A 24,556-nucleotide genomic window follows, 5' to 3' on the forward strand; every position below is an offset into this window, starting at 1 on the left:
ACGAACTTTAGAGCACTTCATTTTTAAATTTCTGAATAAACCCGTTGTGTACCTACCGTCACAATGCATACATTTCCAACAACAAATTTTAAGCAATTCGCAAAAACGAGCATATTTAAAAACATTTAGTTATGTGCGGCCTTTTTTAAAAGTCCAAAAAATGGAGGTTACAGTTTATAAACGTCTAAACCCGTCATTGCATTTTAATATATTTCCATAAATTTTCACTAATGTCTCGCCAATGATTCACGACAACGTCATTTCGATAAGCAGGCGATTTGTTTCTTGTTTCGAGATTTCAAGGTTTCAACGAGTTCCTATTCTCATAGTATGAATCCGCTTTCTAGTATCGAAAACAGCTAAACTAAGCTAAAGTGTATTTATTTACCAAATCTCTCTAAACTAGTCACAATTTTCATGTTAACACAGGTATTTTGCAAAACTTGGAAGAGCGACGAGCAAACAACTAACAAGAAAGCTTCAGACTAAACTGATACATATATTGGATTTGGAATGCGATATAGATACCTAATTAGAAAACTTATGTGTGCAACTCCGTATTTATTTCACCCTTTCAGAATGCCGTTCTCAACCCTTGCAAACGCATCCACTACACAATGTTTGCGCCATCCATTCTATAAGGGAGAGGTTATATAAGTTTCGTTTTCTCATTAAATGTCTAGTGTTTTCTGGTCTTTTCAATATATCGAACAAGAAAATAGAAGGGCAATTGATGTATGGAACTACGGCTGTTGTTAGTTCCACCCAATGATGTTAAACATAAAAAATTGATTGAAAAGAAATGGAAAACCTAATCCAACTTTTTGGATTGTTTCACTTCTTCATCTCCTCGAATAATTTTGCATTTTTATGTAAAAATTATTGTTGTAATTCTGAGTCAGAATGTTCAAAATTCTTCTGATCATTCTGATTGTTCATTCAACAATCAGTTTTATTAATATTTTTTCCGGGAAACTATCGCTCACACTGAAAACATATTGCAGTGCTTTTACAAGCTAAGTTCACAGAATAATGATTCAGGATCCATACATTATGTTTTTGCAGTGAACCAAATTTTAATATAATATAAGTAGTAATAGTATAGTAATGAAAAATTTTAAAAAATCTTATTACAAGCTCGAATTTTATGCGGAATTAAGCCGCCAATGGAATCGCTTAAACTACAAAAAAAACACATTTATTATTTGAAATACACCCGGAAATCAAAAATTTATATTTGCATAAACGATACGCAAAAGTTATAAAACATGTTTTTGCGCAATAATTTTATAAAAAAATATATTAATTATTCTATCGACTATAGATGGTGGTAAATTCCGTAATCCTCATTCGATCATTTTCTCATATGTGTTATAACAGATTTACCAGATTACAAACATTTTAATACTGATTCAGAGCAAAATGTATTGAACGTTTTAGAAGAGCGCATGGAAAAGTAGCAAATAGGTCGAAGCTTAGAAATAGCTTTAGATCTTGCTGCTGCAATGTTTTCAAAATAGCAAAAAAAACACTTTGGAATAAAAATGGTTATTGGTTTTTCAAACGTTAATTTGCTTGCTCAGAACTGAATTTTCCGACACATTTCTTTGCGCATCCAGTATAAGTTTAAATTTAAATAATATTGCAATAATGATAGTAAAAAGCGTATAAACGATGTTTCCAATTGTGGAGAATGATTTACTGAAGCAATCTTACAATATTTTACATGATCTTTCACCTTATTTAGGAGAGCCCAGATTTGATGGACTGTATTGCATTTTATTCAATAAAAAGGGTTTGTAGGAAATATATTTTTGAATATAAAAAATTTAATTATATGTATATTGTTTGCATAAAAAATAAAATTAATTGTATCACATCCATCATAAAAATTCATCGTTTTCTCGATGAATCTCAAACGCCAAAAAAATTTAAATAGAATGGTTAAACTAATATACAAAATACTGAATATATAAAGATTAAAGATATAATTTTTTTTAATGATAGGAAAGTTTAAGACAAGGCAAGGCTTTAAGATGATAACAAAATATTTAATTTTATGAACTGACGAAAACTTCGATATGCAACGTTTTACAAAAAGTCTGATTCTAAAAATATAATGCTCAAGTTGTTTACGAATAAGTAATAGTCGAAATAAAAAAACGCATCAAAAAGAGTATTTCATTAAAACAATCAAAAATGCTCTTGAACTAGATCAGAACTGGTAGATATCATAACTTAGCTAAGTAAAGCATGTTTAAATCAAAAATGTTATTAAAGTAGCTTCTATTAATAGAAAATGATAGCTGAAAGGTCAATTTAGAAGCCTAGGCAGAGTACCATTTGTTATCCTATCATTAAGGCTAATATATTTCAATAAAAGCTTTTTCCGCTAATTCATCTTGTTTTCTTTTCGCTATTAATGACATTCACTGAACTTTCAAGATCATTTCGAAACTTATGCAGACATGAGATATATTTTATACTGCAAAGATTTTTAAAGGTCGACTCCGTTTAACTAATGTTTTATTATGTTAATGCTAGCTCAAAGCACGAAGCAAAAAGATCGACTGTTAAGTTATTTAATTCAAGTGAATTACGCCCTAACTAATCAAAGCCTACACCTCCAAAGATCTCATTATAATAGAATTATCCAATTGGCCTGAAGCAATCGTAATCAATTCAATTTGCATAAAGTAACAGATATGATGTCACTTCCAACACACGTAATTGTTGCCTTGATGGGTCAGATTTAAAATTAGCCATTGCAATTCAAGACGCAGAAAAAAACAACATTTCAAACTAGGTAAATCCACTACAGAGGTTATCAATGACGATTTAAATCAGAAATGCTTTTTACAAAAGCACTTGACTTCGATATAACACCGGAGATATTCTAGGAAGCTGTACAAATATTGAACATTTCCACTGGTACATCAAATATTTATTGGATGGTAATTGGTTGGGTGTTGAAACTGAGAACTGCGGATCGTTTTATTTACTACATTCCATCATATTTTGTTAACTTTAAACGCAAAATCCGAACTGAGCTCATGGTTTTCGATAGAATTTTGTTGCCTTAATCCTCAAAAAAACCTTTTAAGAAAGTAGAAAACACTCAATTGATTTTAGCAATTAGCAAAAAGTAAATCGGTAACAAATCAGCGAAAAATCCTTCAAGAACATTCGCACTTCTTTTCAAACGCCCACAGGTATGCTATCTAAAAAAAACGCGTGTGAAAACATAAATATCACTCCATTGTTTATGGTGGGTTCTTTGTATATTATTTTTGATCACGATTGCTTAATTCTCAGCCTAGACATCTCTGAAACAGCCTTGACTGCCATAATTTGGGTATACAGGAACGTGAGAGCTCTTGTGTAGATTTTATAACGTATGATGAATGGCGGCAAATCATTTGGATGGTAATTGCGTTTTATTACAGGAACAGTCTTGGACAACTATTTGAATTATTGCTTGAAATTTTTTGGACCTGCTGTGTGCGAGGTAAATTGGATTTATATACATACAATTATGACGATGTAAAAGAAGCCAGATTATAGTTGCTTTACGAAAATATAGATGAAATAAACAGTGCAATTTACTAAAAGCAGGAAAAATTACAAAGCAAATTAGGTGACAAGTTTAGCTTGAAACAGACTAACTGGTGATAGCCTTTAAAGCAATATTCGTTTTTTACAAAATGGGTAACTTTTCCAGCAAACAAAACTTGTTAGTTGAATTTTTCCCATACTTATTAACAAATAATAGCCAAGCCTTTCAACGACCTAAAATTAAGGAAGCATTTCCAAAGTGTTTGCCTTCCAAGCTAACATCGTAAAAAATATACGGCTAGTTATGTCGAATTGCACATAAAATTAAGAGGTATTTAGGACTAAGAATCATTGCATGAATGTCGGCATGACTTAAATATAAATTACATATAGCTTGGTTTGCGATTGAAAGCTAACTTAATTTTTAATGGTGAATCTAAATATTGTCCAAAGTGATATATTTTTTTAATGCATGGTTGTAAATAAAGTTTTTTCAGAAACAAACACATTAATAATTCCCGTAAATACACGTAAATATACATTAACTTCAATACTGGATTTCCTTTTGCAAAAGGTTGTTTAAACTTTAACTGAGAGTGGGAGAAACATGATGACTATGCAATCTAAAAGAACGTTCCTGTTTAACGTCGCTACGAAAAATGTATATCAGTAACTTTCCAGAAATATAATAAAGTTAAACATTAATGTTTGACCGATATTTATGTTATATTTTATATTTATTTTCTAGTCTCGAAAATTAAATGTATCCGAATTAGCGTTGATTATTTTCCGTGTGAACATGAGAGCCAGAAATCCGTCAATGAAATATATAGTTAGATCCTCTTTATATCAATATTTGTATAATCTAGCAAAGAGTTTTCAATACTTTATCCATATATGAAAAACTGTGGCTCAGTTACAAATCAAACTGACACAGTAGTTTTTGGAAAAAAATAATGAAAATATTTAAATTATTTAACACAAAAGCTTAACGCTCGAATTATGCAAGGTTTCAGAAACAATAAGCAAATCGTCTTCTAGATCTATGTAGAATTTTAAAATGACAACTATTGTACAAATATAATAACCGAATTCACAAAGGCGTTTGTATTAAATTATTTGCAAAATGTTGCATTAGAAAACTTTATGTATCAGCTACTTTAGTGAATGCACCACGTACCTTTTAAAAAATGAATGCATTTTTATTTCGGCAAAACATGTGGCTTTTCGCATCTTCGTGAATGTCTCCTACGTCAAAAGTATCAGTAACCTACTTGAAAAGTGCTAGAGGAAAGACATGTTTTCCTATTTTTTTCGCGCATTCATTAAATTTCCATTCGAATTCCTACGACTTAATGAAGAAATGTCCTTAGTTGTTGATTAATTATTGCGTCTTAATTTCATGAATCATTCATTAACAATTGCCATATTTGCTAATTTATGGAATTAAAAACCGACTTGTGTTTAAGCTATTAAAAACGATTAAAAATTAACAATAGTCCAAAATAGCTCACTGCTCTAGCTGGGTAGACTTGTAGAGAACAGGACTTCAACAATCAATCATTTTTTATATATTTTTGGTGATAACCGATATATCAAATTGTGATTGTTAACTCAACAGTTTTTTTTTCTGTATTGGAGATTTTTGCGACTTATTCATCCACTTTTTTTTTTAGTACATTCATTAGCAATTAGATGTTTTTTTTAAGTCGAAACCGTTTACTTTTGGGGGTTTATATTTTAATTCGATGACCATCTTTGTTGCGTTATATTTCAAAAAGCAAATACCTTTTCAGTATATCCTTATCTAATATAATGATTTCAAAATAAAGCGTCTTTGTAATTCCCCAAATGCCAACTTTTTTTTCTTAAGGAAAAAGTTCTAGAAATACTGTTTGAATTTATCACTATTTATTGCAGAGATGCTTTATAATCGAGATCCGTTAAATATCTGATACTATTGTAAAACAATTTTCAAAAAGAATTATAAAGTTATTTTACGTACAAAGGCGTGTGAGTGAAAAACTTAAAACGAAGATACTGATGTTCAAAGAAAAGTTGAAGGTGTTTTACACTTAAAAAATATGCAACATCAAGCAATATGATTATGTAATTTTTGCCGAATACCAACGTGATATGAATGCAAGGCTAATATAGTATAAAAGTTCCAACCATTCAAGGTATTCCAAATATAACGGGTTTACAGAAAGCAGCGACTTGAAGCCGAGTGTACACAATTTTATTTACAAAAAATTTCAAAAGAAACTGAATGATATTCAAACAAATATAATACATAACATAAAATAAAATTAACGCAGAGTTCATGTTTACAGGCATTCGTTCACTTATATACATTTTTCTTACTGTTTTATAAGTTACGTTATGTTTTAGTCTCTACTCAGGACTTAAATATTAAACAAGCAGTAAACGCAGATGTAGGTAACAATTAGTAGACGTCTGCCAAATTATGAATCAAAGCAAATATAATTTAGTTGAAAAACTGACCAAAAGTATGTTATGATTCTATTTTCGGCAAAAAATGCATACCATTTAGATCTACCACACCAAGATGAATAGTTTCGTGTGGTGGCCTATATTTGATCTTAGCAGTTTTAGTAGCCGTGACAGTTCCAACCTCGAGATTAATGGGTAACCATTAAACATAAACTGTGCACAATAACAGATGATGTCACTGAGGTATATACGAAAGAATTTAAAAAATGTGCTGTTTAGTTGTGTTGCAAATGCGCATTTTATTCTTATGTTTATTGCAACCATATTTAGTATTCAGTTTGGCATCACTTTAAATCATTCCTTTTGACGCAGCAGATCCTGGCCTGCAATCAATTTGGTAGTTAAAAAATTATTTTGCCTGAACTAATTCTGAACCCGATTTTATATTCTCACAAGGACTACAATAAAAGTTTTAATTAAATAGAACCAATCGATCATTCATGTTTTCTGTGCTTAAATAGCGTTCTTCAAAACGTATATAAGAATGCGCCTGCATTTTCTGAGGTTTATTTTTAGCCTTTCATTTCCTGACAGTATTGATGAGAAACTTTTGTGTCGTGTTCGAGTAATAATTTAACCCCAAGATAATATAGGGACAAAACATACATCAATAAAACAAGTAACCAAATTAGGAAATTGAGAGTTTATTGACACAAATTGGCCGGTGGTGGTAAAATTGCACAGTTAATTTTAATTTTAATTTATTTAGAATTTTGAAGCATCAGTTATTTAAGAGCTACAATAAACAATGATCTATATACATATATTTAGAAAAATGTATATTTACATATTCCCACTTTAGCTGAATTGTGGAACATTAAGGCAATAATACCTGGAAATTGTGAAGTTGCTCAAACACAAGATTACTTATAAATGTGAGAACATTTGATTCAAAAAATTGTGGAACACGATATGAACATATGATGATTAAGAAACTTAATAATTTTTAATTACATTGGATAATGTTCCTAATCCTGGAAAACCCGCTAAACATAAGACAATTAAAAGCAAGGTATTACGTAAAATTCAATCGTTTTGCTTCGTTCCAGTTTCATTACTGATAGACATTGACGTGTTACAAAAAAAGTATCTCTTCGATCCTGTTCAGTTTGAAAGCAAGTTTCAAAAAAAATTAGAAATGGTTTGATAATGAGAATTGAAAAATTCTAGTTAACGTAATGCAAGCAAAATTTCACTGTGTTTAATGTGTTTAAGTTGTAAGCGTTTAATAATTTCACTAGTTTACATATTTGCAAAACAAAACTTTAAACTTCCATAATCTTGAAAAGTCCTTAGGGATTTGGTGCTGTAGAATTATTTGATGCAAGAGTTATTTAGAGATATCAGGATTTTCAGAAACCGGGCAAAATTTATAATAGAAATAAAATTGGATCAGTTCAGTGATAAATCACTTCTTTGCATTCATGTCAAACGAAATTGGTGCAACCCGCAGACAATTTCAGAAATGTTATAATAAGTACATTAAAAAATTAAATTTGGGAAATTTACAGTGTTACGAAAGTTGATAGCGAGGACTTTTTCGGAGTTGGGAATTAAAAAAAAAACGAATCTTCAAAAAACTTGAATACCCACCAGTTCGTACAACTGTAACCACTTTATATTTCTTCTGTTTCACCATATTTTCGACACAAATCAGATGATTTTCATCAACAGTTTAAAAACAAAAATTCGACGCACAATAAATCAAAACAAGCCACACTCTAACACACCGTACGCGCACACAGGGTTTAAGAAAAAAATCGTTCGTTCGTTTCGCGTTGCGATTTTCCCGCAAATAAAGTGTTTTTCAAATTGTTTCAGCTCCGCTCGGACGTTCTCCATGTAATCTATTAGCGAATAAATATTTATAAAACCGGGAGTAAAAATTGGCGGTGATTCATACATTCACCAGAACATAGTGGGTCTAAAAATTCTATTGAAGGTCTATCTATTTACATGGTGGACGCACAACTAGTGGGCTCTGTGGACTGTATATCGGTGCGCTAGAGGTACGCACATCTTTGCGTAGTTGTTATACGGAAAGCTTCATAGAGCAACTAATAATAATTGCATAAACACGATCGAAAATTCCATCGTCAGTGCTGAGAGTGCACTGGTGTGGATCTTCGTCATGTTCTAGAAAGATTTTTTTTTCATCCAAGTTTAAGTGAAAACGGTTTTCCAGAACTTGTAACTTGAGAGCAGAATAAAACGAATTGTTTGAAGAAAATTATGAGGTAAAATGAGCGATTCCAAAGCTAAGTATATACTGTGGTGGTTAGGGTGATTGTAGTATGGAACCCAAAGTTCGGTTAAAAATATGTTAGTAACATCCCCTTTAACACCTCCATACAAAATATGTTTCGTTTACGAGCAAGTGACAAAAGAAGGCTAAAGTAGAGAATTCATACATGATAGTTTCTAAATCACCTTATCTATAAAAGTCTAACGGCGCGAGATCTGGCTATAATGCCGCCCACTCCTATTACATTCCTTCTTAAAATATGAATTTTCCTTCTTTAATAGAAACTGGCCGGTTACTTATCATTAATTTACTATTTGGGCTTCTTAATATACTATAATTTGAGTAGGAAAATTAGGATTTTACTCTCACACTCACTCACACAGCATGTGAAAGTGATTATTTATTCCACACTGTTAAATTTTTTGGGTTCATATTTTCACCTAAATTCGTGAACAAAAAACGTAAGAGTTTCTGTTTGGTTGCGGTGCCCTAAATATTCTTTTAGTCACCCAGTTTTAGATTTTGTTTTAAAATTTTAGATAATACTGAGGATTTAGGTAATACCAATGACTTGTCAGTGCAACTTCTACAAGTTACAAATTTAGCTTTTTAAGCACAACTGTAAATAATCAAATCTTTGAGCACCAGTTGATTATAAGCTCTATTTTTGAACGGCGTATGAGGAGAGCAGCCATTCACATAAATTTCAATAAATTGAACAAATCTCGTAATAATTAAATATGCGGAGCAATTAATTAGCCAGTACCTACACTTGTAGTAAAGGAAATTTAAAAAACCGAAAAGATTTGCTCCATATTGTTTATTTATGTAAAGGATTAACGGTAGTATGATTCTCACACATTTTGTCAAGGTACAGTCGTATTTGAAATATGTGTATTGTTCAATTCACACTTTATTCATTATAACGAACGCAAATTCAGATATAAAGTAAATATTTTCGACTCGTAAGAATCCGTAATGAGCAATGTTTTTTAATTGTTATCAAAAAGAATATATTTGTGAGCGAAAGCCAGACATGCAAAGCGAACCAAAAGCGTTCTACTCGGAAAACCTTTAATGAATGTAGGTAGTTTAATCGTTAAATCATTATTATATCATCATTAATTGACGGTATTATTGTTGATGTTTATGGGTAATTCAGTCGCTTTCGGAATTGTGTCGAGGAGATTTAACACTGCAAATATGCGCGGTGCTTTTATTTAGCATATGGCGTCACAGTTTAAACGAAACCGAAATTTTACACGAATGAATTATAGGCATATTTTACTAGTGATTTCTCAGTAATATTATTACTTGTAGTGTGTAATGAATAACAAGCATTTATAATTTAATGACTAAGGAAGTAATTGATCTAAAGTCATTGAGTGATATATATGAACGTGCGTCATTTTACACTAGTCTTTATTAAAACTGACAGCAAATTGCTGCGGATTTGGTCATGCAAAATAAATTTACGTGCGGTTCTGCAGTCGGTTTTATTTCTGTATTAAGTACACTCTTGAGAAACACCCCTTAATTTCTCGCAGAATCACCTACATTCATTAAAAGAAATTCTTCACTACTCTACAAACAGCACCTACCTCCTTCTTCCTCTGAATCAGACATGAAGGTTTCCTGCATGGCTTCAGGAGCCTGAACTCTATACTTTTCTTCTATGGTGGTTGTGGTAGACGTAGTTATGTTTGTTATGGTAGTGACCAGTTTCAGCGATTCTATTACAGTAATGTAGCCGAGTTTTTGGGCGATGTTAAGGGGAGTTTGACCAGTCTGCAATGAAAATCATAGATCATAAATATGAAACATTAGTCTATTGTCTTCGGTGAAATAAAGTTGAACTTAATGTGTTTATTAATATCCCATTTGAAAGAATTGCAGCGTGTTCACAGGTTCTTTAAATAAAATGTATTCATCCGGCCATCGCTGCGCCCAATTTTATCCATCCAACATCTACTGGCCCTAAATGTTCAAAGTGGCTTCATTTTATCTGTAGTATTAAGTATTTAATTCTGTAGCAGTTCAATTCGCTGAAGTTGAAGTAATAGAGCAAGTCAAGCAAACAAAATCAGGATTACTGGGAGAAAATAAAAACGCAAAGTGGTAAACTTTAAACTTACAAAGGAAAGCTTGCCATTGTTAAGTTCATCTTTTACATGGAAATTAAAATGCGATTGCAACACCAGAAGTAGCAATCTAAACCCAAACTGGACAAGGAGGTTAATTATCAAAGATCCAGAAAGTTCGTTACAAGCCCTTGAAAAAGTGGAGTCTAAATTAGACATTTGTAACAAAACTGGAGTGTAAAATCGACAGTGAAAACAATAGTGATATAATGCACAGAAACATAGTAAGGCAAAACAAAAAAAAGACACACTTTTTGGGAAGTTTTGGATACATTAAGTTACAAACCAAAAGTAATTTGGGACACGTAAAAGCATCTAGGAGGAAGTAAACCATCCACAGTTAATTCAAGTTGAGCTCGATATTGGATAAATATTGTTCAAGACTAAGTAGTTTCCGATGAATATGAAACTATTGAAAAATATCCCGTAATGATACAAAAACTCTATGATTTTTAAATTTCCTTACCGATGTCATAGCATTGGGATCAGCATCACTCTCGAGCAAAATATTGACGATGTTCGTGTGTCCTTGTTGTGCAGCTTGATGTAATGGAGTGTACCCCAAAGAAGTGGAACTCTTCACTTCTGCTCCATTTCGTAACAGGAACCGAACCATATTCGTCTGTCCATAATGGCAAGCGATATGCAACGGTGTGTATCCGGCCTTAGTTGCGGCATCAACATGAGCACCATTTTTCACCAAGACTTCCGCTACTGGAACTTTGTCTTCTTGGGCACAGAGATGGAGAGGCGCTAGCCCATTCTGGAAGATCGAAAAATATTGTTATGAAAACTGGAGAATTAATGCAACGAATGGAAATAAAAGCAGACTTAACTAATGAGAAATTCCCACCTTTGCTTCATGATTTGGATCAGCTTTGTGTTCCAAAAGCAGTGACGAAATATCCACATGTCCTTCCTGGGAGCTGAGATGTAAAGGAGTGAAACCCGCCTTCGATTCTGCATTCGGTTGAGCTCCATACTCCAAGAGAGTATTAGCGATATCCATTTGGTTTTTTCGCGCCGCAATATGCAACGGGGTATGACCATTTTTAGCTAAAGCAATATGAGTTTCTATAGTCGATGAATGTTTGTGTGAAAATAAAGTGAATACTTTGCATGTCTGCACTTTAATAGGAATCCCGCTGTTTGAAATTGCTTAATAATCTACCATGTTAGAATATAAACGCTAATATACTGATATCAAGTATCTCGGGTTGAGTACATGTCGAAAATAATCAAAAGGTTCGAGTTGCAATTCGTATAAGAATGATAACAATTCTTAGAGTTTGTTGTGTTTTTTTCATAGCTTCATTGGCCACACGCGTACAGGAAAATCAGGATTTACTGTTGTTCCATGTTTTCTCACCTGTAGCATGTGGAGATGCCCCTTTATCCAATAAAAGCAATGCAACATTTTGATGGTCATAATGGGATGCGACATGCAGTGGTGTAACACCATTTTTGCCCTGAGCGTCAACTGGAGCTTCTTTTTGCAAAAGCAGTTTTGCTACCTTGAGGTGTCCATACTTTGACGCCAAGTGCAGAGGTGTGAAGCCTTTTTTCGTGGTGGAGTTTATTGAGGCACCATTGTCGATTAGAACACTGGCAACCTTGAACAGATGAATCTTAAATAGTAGATAAGTTAATACTATAGGAAAGAACGTTGTAATGTAGGTGGGTTAATTAAGAAAAGAAACATGAACCTGCGGAACTATAAATTGGAGAAACGCATGCCACAAACAGGAAAAAAATACATTTTAAATAATTTCTATTCTTAATAAACCACGCTTTCACGAACTATTGAAAGTTAAAATAAAGTTCACTAGAATGAGTTGGGGACGTTATGCAGATGGCGAGTTTTGGTATTTAAAATGAATATCAACACTGAATGAGAAATAAAACAGCAAATTTGTGGTAGTGATCGAAACTCTACGTAAAACAATCATACATTACCATTAACCCCTACGTTCCCAACTGGTTCGAAAGTAGGCTTAATCAAAATATTATCATCATTTTGTGTAGCCAAACTTTGCGCCTACTCGAAAAAATTCACGCGTTTCTGTATTGTGTGAACAGACAGGTGCAGAAGTAAAAAAGATGCGAAATTGGAAAAAGTTACAAATTTATTAATATTTATGGTATTAACAGCAACAAGGAATTGTAATAGATCCTATATTCTTGTATGGCACATACTTTTGCCTAGCTAATAAGCTTTCATCCACTTAAACTGATTTTTCTCAACGAACTGTAAGCATATACCTTTTGAAACTTTGCATTGTATCAATTTGTTTGAGGTGCTACTGATTAGGTATTTGTCAGGGATTTATTAATAAGACAAAAGTAATGCTATATTATAAAGTGGCTAAATTTTGTGGAGCATGATTTAACAATTTTTCTTAAATATGTATTCATTTATTTCGCTGCTGTTCTATGTGAAAAGTCTAATCAAAAATTCAGCTAATGTAAGAATTATCAAATAATTAACTTTTACTATAACTCTCCTGCAAAAAGTGGCATGTATTGCTTTAAAATATGTAAATAAGTAAAACATTTGTTGGTAATGCGACGCAGAAGTTCCAAACAAGGTACAGAAATGGCGTAAAACGCGAACCTTTTAATGAGATGATCCTGAACATTTTTATGTTGCATTTAGGGGAAACGTTTTTGCCTAACTAATATGCGACTTTCTAATCATCAAATCAGATTATCTGCGTTTTAGTAGCTATTAACGTTGTATATGTCTTCTTTATTATAATATTTTTTTCAAAGTGTAACACACTTCCGCTGCCAAACATAAAAACCAATAAAGCATGAAATTACGTAAATAATTGCTTGTTAACGCATTTTATAAACAAAGAAGTCCTATTTGCAAAAGAGTATCTGCAATAACATTTATTGTCATAATGATATTTATATGAGTGACGAATTAACATAACATGGTAACCATTTTCCCACCGATGAAAGTTGGAAGAGAAACGCAAAATAATCCAGGAATAAAAATTACAAAAAATGCAAGAACACTTGTTCGATTTTCCTATGCAGATCTTTTTTATTTGGTAAGTTTGCAAAAAAGTTGAATAACATTTTTAATATGCCAAATAAACTTTATTTAATCAACAAACAACATTGATGTTAATCATTAATCAATCAGGACAATTTTTTCTGAAAAATTTAAAGTTAACTCCGAACGAAATAACTTTTTTAATAAAATCTAAACATTTTACACAATTTTTACTCCTCTTGTAATATTGCGCTTAACCCGAATCCAATTACGGAAACATCAACGGCGCCAAAAACCTTTTCCTATCTATTCCGGTTCACATAAAATAGACAGTATTTGCGCAAAACATGAACACTAATCAACCATTTCAAAATTAGGTACATTTTATGGTACAAGAATCGTGATTAATTGTTGAAAATGAAAATGTAATTGCGACATGAACTTTTGCTAATGATTGTTCCTGTTTCTCAATTTATCTGAATATGTTTAGTTACCAGTCGTAATCTTATTATTGAGTATTTGTAATAATACTTCAATATTTAGCATTGAGAAACGTTAACACTTAAGCCAGATGTCTTTTGACAAAAACAAACAAGCTCCGTGTTTTTTAATAATTAACTTTTGCTTGCTTTGCTTTCACGTCTGTTTATGTTGCATATGATTCAGTTACTTTTTCTTCTCACTGTGACTCAATGCTCCTTTCATCTCTTATTATATCTAATTTCTTACAGTATTTTTCTATCATTACATACATACATTTGTCTCCAAGAAATTCCATACAAACAGGCAATGCAAATGCGTTTTTGAGGTGTAAATATATTTTGTTATTTTTCCGTTTTGTGCATATAAAATGCATAATTCTTTTCAGTAAAGGAGTAAGATTCAGTTCCTTTGGTGTCGAATCAATGGGTGTGCGATCAATGAGAAACAATAGTCTAAGTTTAAAAACCTTATTTCAAAGGTTTGTATTTTAAAAGGATAATAATACGTGCTTAAAAATTATTTTTTATTGTGTACAAAATATAATTCGGTTGTCTTTTGTAAATCTTTAAACTTGAAAAAGCAATAGATATTAAAAATTGAGATTTATTATTATGAAAATAGCATTTTCAGCACGCTGTAAATAATTACAAATGTTTTCATCGTTCATAGAACAAATAATGTGTTTTTTCGCATATTTTAAGATTTGAAAAGTTTAAATCTGCACCGCCTCCTAAGATCTTTGACCAACACAGATCGCACTCGGATGTATAACAGAATGCTAGAACCACTTCAATGCATCTTGATTATTCAAATTCCATCACATTCTAATTTTGTTTGGCTATATTTTTAAAAACTACATGAAGTATTGACATCTGTTACTATATGCATATGGAATGTTGAACGTTAAAGACTCTAAGACACGCCCAGTCATGCACTCCATCATAAAACTAAAACGTTAGCTAGATTAGATATTCTTTACTCCTAGCCTCCCAGTACTCTACAACGTTCCCCCAACGAATATGCTTTACACTTTTTTCATCTAAAACACCCTTTACCTCGTCTTGGCCCTCTTTTGCCGCTATGTGCAACGCTGTGTACATGTCTTTGGTGGCGTTGTCCACTTTGGAACCATGCTGCAGAAGTAGCATAACAATGTCCACGTTTCCAAGCCGCGATGCAATGTGTAGCGGTGTTTGTTGTTCTCGAGCTCTTGCGTCTACTTGAGCTCCATTCCGGAGAAGGATTCTAATTATATCAGTCTGAAACAAATATAACATTTTAAGCCGGTTTAAGAGTTACATTATCTAACGATCTGTCGTCAGCACGTAAAGTGCATAACTTCATCAGACTATGGTGCTGTGTTTTTGAAATTCTTGCTTTAAACTGTATAATCAGCAAAGAATTGCATTATTAAAAACTAAACAGAAATTGCGCGATCCATGTGAACAGTTTAGAAAGTTACCTTCCCACTCACACATTTAGAATTAACTGTTATAAATTAGCTACCTGATTTGCTCTTGCTGCCAAATGCAAAGGAGTTTCTCCTCTGATGGTAGGTGCATCAGGATTAGCGTCATGTTGAAGTAGATATATAACTATATTCATACACCCCATAAAACTGGCTACATGCAGAGGCGTCAAACCTGATTCGGTAGTTGCACCAATGCCTGAAAATACGCGAATTGGTTACAATAATAAGTTACCAAAAAATGTTCCAAAATCATATATAAATAGTTATTTTTTCATACTCTAAGAAACAGAGTATTCACTTACTTGCCCCATGCTTCAATAGTAACTCCACCACCTTTATCCGATTCTTCTTACATGCTATGTGAAGGGGCGTAAAACCGTTTAAAGCTCTTGCATTTGCGTCAGCTTGTCTGTAATATCATTATCATAAATCAGAAATTACATTTCAAAAAATAATGTTTGCAAATAAACGTTGATAAAATACACAAAGGTAACAAAGCTCTAATCGTATAATCTGTTGAAAAAGGAATATTGTACACTTTACTACACTAGAAAAGTTCAGCTAATTATTTAAAATAACCACTGACTAGGGCCTATAGGCCCAAACCCGCTAATTTGGAATAGATAGTGTCCCATTGTGGATCCAAAAATTACCTAGGTTTCTATTGAAAACTCTGATATCTCAAAAAGCCGATTGTTGGAAAAACCCTTGAAATACACAAAAAATATTTAGAAGTTTCTTACCTATCTAAAAGCAGTTTAGCAACTCTCACGTGACCGCAATGTGCAGCAACGTGAAGAGCCGTCAGGTAATCAACAGTAACTTCATCAACAGGAGCTCGATGATATAGTAGAATCCGGGCCGCATCAACATGATCACCTTGAGCTGCCATGTGAAGAGGCGCGAGACCATTCTGAACCAAAGAAAAGATCCATTTAAAAAAGTTTTCCATGCTATTTCACAAAATGTAATACTAATTTTCATCCAAAATAAGTAATTAAGTAAGGATAAGATATAAAGGTTTGAACTCATTTAAATTAATCAGAATCTATCATACATATTTGTATCTCAACGGCATAGTAATGAGTATTGAATTTCAAGTATAAAATAATGATTTTTAACTGATTCTGCGGAGGAACAAATATACTCAGACTATCCATTATCAGATTTAAGTGTGTAATTTTTTTTATTCTGGATGTTATCAGTACAATTGATAGCACTTTGATTCACACTTTCAGATAACGGCGGAAGTAGTTTTATAATTTAATTTAACAGTGCTCTGATTTTTTTTTCTACCACATACATAGAGCAGTTTTAAATACACATTTAACTAAAATTCGGAATTTTTAGGCCAAAGCAGCCATTGCATATTAGTTTTCTTTTCGATTACTTCCGTCAAATAAGTCACAGAAGCTGAAGGATGGAACTTAGAAGGTAAACTTTAAAAACTAGAAAATTTGCCAAATCAGCAAACAGTGGCAAGTTTAAGGTCATTTTGACCATTCCTTCATTACGTCCAAAATAGATAACAACAGCTGAAAGTTTAGTAGGGCGCTAGGTGAAAGGCACACATATCAGTGTTTTTTATAATTTGCATATTAATTTTTTCTTATTTATTTTTTTGCTATTCTACGTAGTGAAAATAGCACTTGCCCTAACTCTTACTGTAGGTGAAAGACACAGAATCTGGTGACTTTTTAAACTGTACTTATCATTTTGTATTCATTAGCGTTTTGATATCGTTCGGGTTTGTTTACTTAGTATTGAATTTTTGCTTGCGCTTCTAACGAAGTTTTACTGTTGCCCAGCTGTAGGTACGTGTAAACATCGGGACCTGTTCTGTAGTTAAGTCTACATTAACGATTGATTGAATTATCGTTAATTTGCTATTTGAATTGCACAATGATATTCAAAGTTGTAGTTTGTTGATAAATGTCTATGCCCTTTGAATTTTGATCAGATATAATTGTGAGGAGAGAATGATATTTAAACTCAAATATTCACCTGCCCCTTAAATGCGTTTGCCCTCCTTCTACCTCACATGACAGTAAATATTTACTTCACTAGCCAATTGAAACACGTTTTCCATGGGCATTTGTATTTAATATCACATACTAAATAATTAAAAGCATATAAAGTTTACCTTTGTCTTCGAGCTAATAGGCGCCTCCTTCTCCAGCAACATATCAACAACTTGCTCATGTCCACTCCTTGCTGCACAATGTAATGGTGTCAATCCGTCCCTTGTCTTCGCCTCAATTGTTGCTCCATTTTCAAGTAGGAGTGCCACCATATTTGATTTACCTAAAGCAAACACACAAATGGGATATTCAATTACGGAACCAATTAAGAAAGTGTTATGACATGCAAAAACTTACCCCACTTGGCGGCCACATGTAAAGGAGTGATATTGTGTTTGGCTGCATAGTTAACATCGGCTCCTTTTTGAACGAGGAGTTTGGCTATTTTCTGATTGCCATAGTGCGAAGCTATGTGCAGTGGTGTGAATCCGGATTTTGATGTTACATCTGGATTGTGCTCGTTCTGTAACAATAAAAATAGTTTTGTCCACTCAATTTTCTCAAGTATGATCAATTCCTTACTTCCAAGAGTAACTTAGCTGCCTTCACATCGTCCTTCTTGGCTGCTATATGCAAAGCTGGAAGTCGCACTTTTCCTCTGGTATCATTTTCTAAGAGCACAGTCACTACCTTATCATGCCCTTGCTGCATAGCGACCGCAAGAGGTGTAAATCCATCCTATATGAACAACAAATCATACCATCTAAGTAAAAATTGATCTTTGCTTGTTCCTCTTGAAAAACCTTTACCTCTGTGGATAAGCTTTGATTGGCTCCATTTGCCAACAAGTACCGAACAACGTTATCGTGGTTTTCTTGAGCGGCCATGTAAAGCGGAGTAAAGCCATTTTGACTTTGTACATTAACAGTTGCCCCGTTCTGAACCAAGAGCTTAACGACTTCCTCCTGGCCAGCTAGCGAAGCTATGTGAAGCGCTGTATTTCCTTTTTTGGTTGCTGAATCGACTAGCGCACCTCTTTTCAGTAGCTCTTTGACTATTTCTACGTGGCCATCTTTTGAAGCAAGATGAAGCGCGTTTAAGCCATTCTAAAGAACAGGGGTTTGATATAATATTTTAATTTTTGAAATTAGATGTAAACTGCTCAACAAAATAGACGTTACGCGCAAAAATTTGACTTATTTGGAACTGTATAAGTTCTGCCTGCTTAGAGCGATTTGAATTCTGTTTGAAGCGCTATTTGGTGCAACTTTTTTTCAGTTAGTGCGTGTTTTTGATGGAAAAATGTGTTTCAAATAAAGTTCCTACAGGGTGGCAAATGAAAGTGCACTATTGCTGAAAATTCCACAAGCTCTCTTTCTCTGCCAAGACCAAAAAGTTAATTTTTTGAGACCACCCTATAAATAGAAGAGATGGCCGAAAAATTCAAAAACCGTTTCGAGGTATTTGATTTATCTTTAATCTTTTGTCGTTGAGATCCAAAAAAGTTTATTTGTGGTCAAATAAGAGCATGTCGAACTTTTTCTATTTGTCACCATGTGGAATATTTATGTGAGATGCTTCATTTTTACCACAACATGGACTAGCAGAACACAAATGCTGCTAAACAACGCTTCGCTAGAAGCAATCAAAATTTATCCGGTTCCAAAATTAGGGAAAAATTGGCAGTGCCGCGTTCAATTTGTTGAGCAGTTTAGTTCCAAACAAAATGAGGCGACCTCTGAACAATGTTGATTACGTTTTTTTCATTCAACTATTGTATTAGAAATGTTCTGATTTATCTAAAAATAGTTTAAACTTACTGCATTGCTGGTGTTAATGTCGATATTTGATTTTAGATGCTCTAGAACTTTGTCCAGTTGACCATTGCGCGCGGCGCGCAGGAAAGACGTATTTCCGTCAGACTGAAAGTATAAAAAAAGTATTTGTTAATAATGAATTATACACTTTGATCAATTGCGTCCATATACCCAAAGCGAATATTCGGCCCAACCATCAGATTAAATTACAATCGAAAATAAACGTAGAAATGGAATAACTGGCTGGCTGTAAAGTTAGGAAACAACCAAAAATTTTCCGATTAAATGATGTGAACTATAGGTATAGTACCATAGATAACTTTGCGAAACTAAAAATATTTCGATTCTTAGTAACTGCATAAAAGAATCAGATAAAATGCAGTAAACAACATCAGAACAAACGGATTTTTCTGTGTTTGAAAACTTCTTTTAGCAAAAATATCTCACATAAATTGAAAGCTTCTCTTTGCCTACACTTTTTTAAAGCAGCAGTGCTGATAAAACGCAAAATTTGCGCACAAAATTTGAATAAAAGAATTCTGGATTTAATTCCATCAAAGGGCATTGATATGCTTTTATATTAAAAGCATTGAAATGGCAAAGGTTATCCTAGAATAGAACTTCAATATATTTAGAAAATGAAAATAGCAGATAATTCGCCGAATGGACAAACAATATGCCATTTAGATGTTGCCTTTAAATCAATAAATTGAGAACTTGATTCATAATTCCAGAGGGGGTAAATTACACATTATTGTCCACGTATAATTAATGTTAGAGACAGAAAATATTTAAAATAATATAGAGAAACTCAAAAATATGCAATAAATCATGTAGTAGAATAGGTCAGTAATACTGATACTCAAAAATTGCTAGTGTTGCCTTATCGCGTTGCTGGCAGTGTTATTTAACTAATTAATTTTCTGGGTCTAGACGTTAATAATCCAAATACCTTAATAATTCCACCGCATACCTCATATTATACAATAACTATTTATAAACGAATTAATAGTTCAATCGCGTTTTAGCTGACCACAATTATATCGGTTTTATTTTCCGTGACTACCCTTCCTGGGACAACACGAAGGGCGCCGACCTGTCTAAAATTAGTGCATAAATAGGGTTTGGTTACTTCAAATAATTACTTAGTCACCTGATTCTGTAAAGTTTTCATTTAATATGACTATGTCATGTTACAGATATACAGGGTGTTGTATGTGATGGTGTGGGGTTATATTTTTACATTTTTAGGGAATAAGTGAGCACCTTGAGCGAAAGTAATATACTTATGACACTTATAAAAAGGTATAATAGATCTAACTTAATCAACACCGCTTAACAAACTTTAACATATTATTTTCTTGCAATTATCAAAACTTTTCAGTTCGTTTGAAATATCTATTTCGCAAGATTTAGAAAATGAGACATTTGTATACTTGAATTTTTCCTTAATTTAAATATTTTTTTAACTATTTCTGTATCGGTCAAGAAATTTTCACTTAGATATGTTTTATACGTTTAATTATAAAAATCTATTAAATTTGGTTTTTGCATTTGCAATAAGAGACAATTTCTAATCCTTTCCTACAAAATGTCTTCATCACTAACCACTGATGTTTATTATACATGGCTTATACAAAATGAATTATAACTTTTATCACCGTGAAGTATATCGCATAAGAAGCTCAACTCTTGTTCATTCAGCCAGCTATAATTTTTTTATATTCTCTTTTCCCTCCAACGTCAAATTTCATTATCATCTAATTTCTTCATTATTTAGTTGTGTAACAACTACTAAACTCATTGAAGAATTTTTGTTATTTATAGAAAATGTATATAAGTGCTGAGTAAGTTGTAACCGTCTGAAAACCTCTTTAATCTATGGTTGAAATTGAGATACCTTCTAAAATTTGGTGCTATGGCCTCTCATTAAACTATATGAAAATATTTAAGTGACTAATTACTAAAAGGCCTATACAGCAAAATATTAAATATCCAACATGTTAATTTACAGCTGAACAACAAACAAACATATAGGGCAACCTGGTACTTTTATAATAGGGGAGACACCGAAATTCACTTGTCTTTTGACGAAGTTTCCTGAGGGTTGAAATTCATCGAAGGGTGGACAATCCCTACAATTTATCAGTGGCGTAGTAGAATTCTCATGTTAAGAATCGTCGATTTGTTATAAATTTCACTAACCCACATTTATTTCCTTTTTTATTTTATCCCACATTAAAGCATAAGGATATTGAAATAAAACATAAACTGTGAGTAAAGTAACTCAAGAACGTAAATTATTTAAAGCGGTTGCATTGTTGCAGAATATTACCGACATGCTTTAATTATTATTTCGGCATCGAATTAAAAATCCTATTATAACCGAAACAGATCAGGAACTGTAGTGAAAACGCCTTCACTGCAATAAATCCTGCCAGACGAAACTGCATATAAATGTCCTTATTAAAACCTAAGCAATAGGGTGAAATAATATGAATCACCAACAAATCGGGCCGCAATAGTGTCACTTTATAATATTCTTTTCACATGCACTGGTTACCCTCGTCTCATACGAAATGCACCCCATGCACTTGCAGTTCGAGATGCACCAGCCATTAAAAGGCCATTGACGTCCGGTCTGGATAATTCAATGGGTCAAATTGAAATATACAAAGTTTAGCGATAAAATATTTCGAGTTCTGAATTCTTACCAAGATATTTTGAATAAGTGAAACGTAACAAGTTGCATGGATTGGAGACCTAAAAGCTTATATCGCTCCTAAGATCCGACAACGAAAGAGACAAAAATTAATATTGAAAAACAACAGATTTTAAGTGTGCAAAATAGGTAAGAAAGCGTAAAACTGGCCATTGAATTCATCAGTAAAATAATCCTGTACATTGATAAATTGCAGGTTGGCAAAGATAATGACTTCTTATTATAATTAGCTTAAAATTCGAGAAACACTTCTTAATTATAATCTCATTTGCGAGAGATTCAGAAACTTAGCATTAATAATGTTATTTACATCGAAATCGAAGAAACAGGAATGGGATCAGTTCCCTCAAGTTATCTTAGGGAATTATTAGTAATTTCTGTTGTAGATAATGGTCTTTATTTCAAATGCAACTTTCGAGTTTTCATACTAATTTGTATCTGTCTTATGCAGTTAAAAATGTTGTGAAACGCTATAATTGTTATTCAGTACAAAATGCCAAATTCAATATGAATGTAACTAAAAGGAGCATCATAGTTTCGTTCAGTAAAATTTCATATTGAAGTATTTGGACTGTTTATTAAAATATTATAATGAAAATGTATTTTTTACAAATTAAAATGTTACTGGTCAAGGTATGGGTAATTCCTAAAATGTAATCAGGAAATGCTCTAGAAGATTAAATTGAACGATAATTTAAAATCTCCAATGGCCAACTTGAATTAACTTTCGAAAACCGCATTCACCTTTCAAAAACATCCGCAAGAACAAAAAAATATAGATTAGTTAGAATATAAGAAGAAGAAGTGGGACAGATTTTACTAGTTGCTCATGGCAGCCTCAGGATAGAATTACTAGGGACCTTATATCAGATTGATTTATTAGTATTATTTCATTTATTACATTGTGTTCTGGAATTATCTTGGTTCAATTCAGTGTAACAACTGTGTTGAATTTAAGAATTTAGTTTAAAAAAAGAAGCTGGACTCACCATTCGAAAAAGCTTAAAGCAACCTGTCATTCTCGCCAGCACATTTTTCCCTGGTTAAAGCAGTTCCAGGGTGACGATTTATGAATTATAAATGCCTTTCACAGTGTCTTGAAGAGGGCTCAAAAATATTAAAGCTAGATTTTTTCGTTATATGCACAAAAATAGGTCAGCTCGTAGGCCACTACAAGATTAGATCACGCGAATTTTCGACTACTAAACTAGTTGGTCTGGAGACATCCAAAAATCACAGATCAGAATCAACAAATTTTCTGGCAAATCAACACGACGCGCGTTTTCACCCGATACAGCCAGATGAAGTTTAGGGGGTAGTAAGATGGTTTGAATCGACGCGCTCGCCGACACCTTCCGACGTCACCGGTCAATAACGGCGTCGCGACGGCGCGTCTACCATAGAGCACTTCGGATGGTTTTTTCCCGATTGGAAATAAATTGCTAGTTGAGAACTTTCCATTAAATTCAATTAATCCATTCCGCGTTACCTTGTCCTATATTAGGAAATTGTCATCGGAGCATCAGCATGGATTGGGTATTATTTTATTAGCGCGTATGTAAAACTTCACGTTCTTCGCACACTTCGCATTCTATTTTGAATTACTAAATTAATACGCCAAACTTCAAATAGACAAAAAAAAACGCATGAAAATGCATCTATGTATAAGATGAAAATATGAATCTTTAAAACAGAAGTTTTAAGAGTTTCTTGAATTTGAAATTGAAAATTTTTGTTGGACCATTTGATCTTTCTTCCAAATTAAATAGCCAATTGCATTTTCAATTTCTTCAACTAAACTTGACCGAGTTGCTTGAGGATGTTCCACTTCATTTACGAATATAAATGTGGTTTATGCAAGATGCAGCTCCACCACATTTTCCTCGGCTGGTGCGTGCCTACTTGGATACTTGGCCACCCAAAAGTCCGGACTTCAATCCTCTGGAGTTTTCAATTTGGCCTCACATGAAAGATATAGCTTACAAATATTCTATTGGTTAGAGTGATGAATTGTGGAAAAATTCAAGTCATTGTCAACGGAATCAGAACCAATCCCAATAAGTCTCGTAAAAAAACACTGAGTAAAGTGTATCAGTTTCAATGATGGTCACTTTCAACAATCACTTTAAGCAATTGTAAAGAATTTTACATGTTCTAATATTTTACATAGACAATCGCGTGTTATTAAAACCTAGTGTTCGTTGAATCCATTATCTCAAAAACGTGCCGAAATCTAGATACGAAACAAGAATTTTCAATTTGTGTAAAAATGATTTGATAATGATGAAATGATTTTTAAACTGAATGTGATGTGAGACTTACGGGGTGAAAAGATATTACTACCATCTACGCATCAAATTCATCATCTGAAAAATCCTATCGTCACAAAATTTAAAATTCCAAGATATCTTGAAAATAATGGCAAAAAATCGAATAAAACTACGAATTTTAACACCCTGTTTTTCCCAAAATATCAACCTTGGATAAGGCATCATTGCGCCAATTGCTACTATTTGTCTGCTGTACGTGTAGGATTTTCAGTTTCCGGATTTCCCATTTTTAATGAATCACCTATGCAGGGTG

General features: G+C 32.9%; 1 protein-coding gene across 2 annotated transcripts in view; it reads right to left on the minus strand.

The window, feature by feature from the left end:
- LOC125503637 (ankyrin-3-like) overlaps positions 1-24,556 on the minus strand; it is a 71,820-nt gene that overhangs the window by 18,690 nt on the left and 28,574 nt on the right. For both annotated transcript variants that reach the window (XM_048664351.1, XM_048664352.1), the window contains exons 5-17: positions 19,255-19,356; positions 18,244-18,540; positions 18,017-18,172; positions 17,792-17,957; positions 17,557-17,717; positions 16,157-16,326; positions 15,716-15,822; positions 15,449-15,609; positions 14,998-15,201; positions 11,825-12,068; positions 11,309-11,511; positions 10,922-11,218; positions 9,916-10,102 (exon numbers count right to left, since the gene is read on the minus strand). In XM_048664351.1, coding sequence (XP_048520308.1) covers positions 9,916-10,102; positions 10,922-11,218; positions 11,309-11,511; positions 11,825-12,068; positions 14,998-15,201; positions 15,449-15,609; positions 15,716-15,822; positions 16,157-16,326; positions 17,557-17,717; positions 17,792-17,957; positions 18,017-18,172; positions 18,244-18,540; positions 19,255-19,356 — 2,455 coding nt within the window. The remainder of the gene's footprint in view (positions 1-9,915; positions 10,103-10,921; positions 11,219-11,308; positions 11,512-11,824; positions 12,069-14,997; positions 15,202-15,448; positions 15,610-15,715; positions 15,823-16,156; positions 16,327-17,556; positions 17,718-17,791; positions 17,958-18,016; positions 18,173-18,243; positions 18,541-19,254; positions 19,357-24,556) is intronic.

The sequence above is a fragment of the Dendroctonus ponderosae genome, unplaced genomic scaffold (assembly GCF_020466585.1).
Source record: "Dendroctonus ponderosae isolate FM_Combo_2020 unplaced genomic scaffold, Dpon_F_20191213v2 Dpon_F_20191213_21, whole genome shotgun sequence".
In the NCBI taxonomy this organism is placed as follows: domain Eukaryota; kingdom Metazoa; phylum Arthropoda; class Insecta; order Coleoptera; family Curculionidae; genus Dendroctonus; species Dendroctonus ponderosae.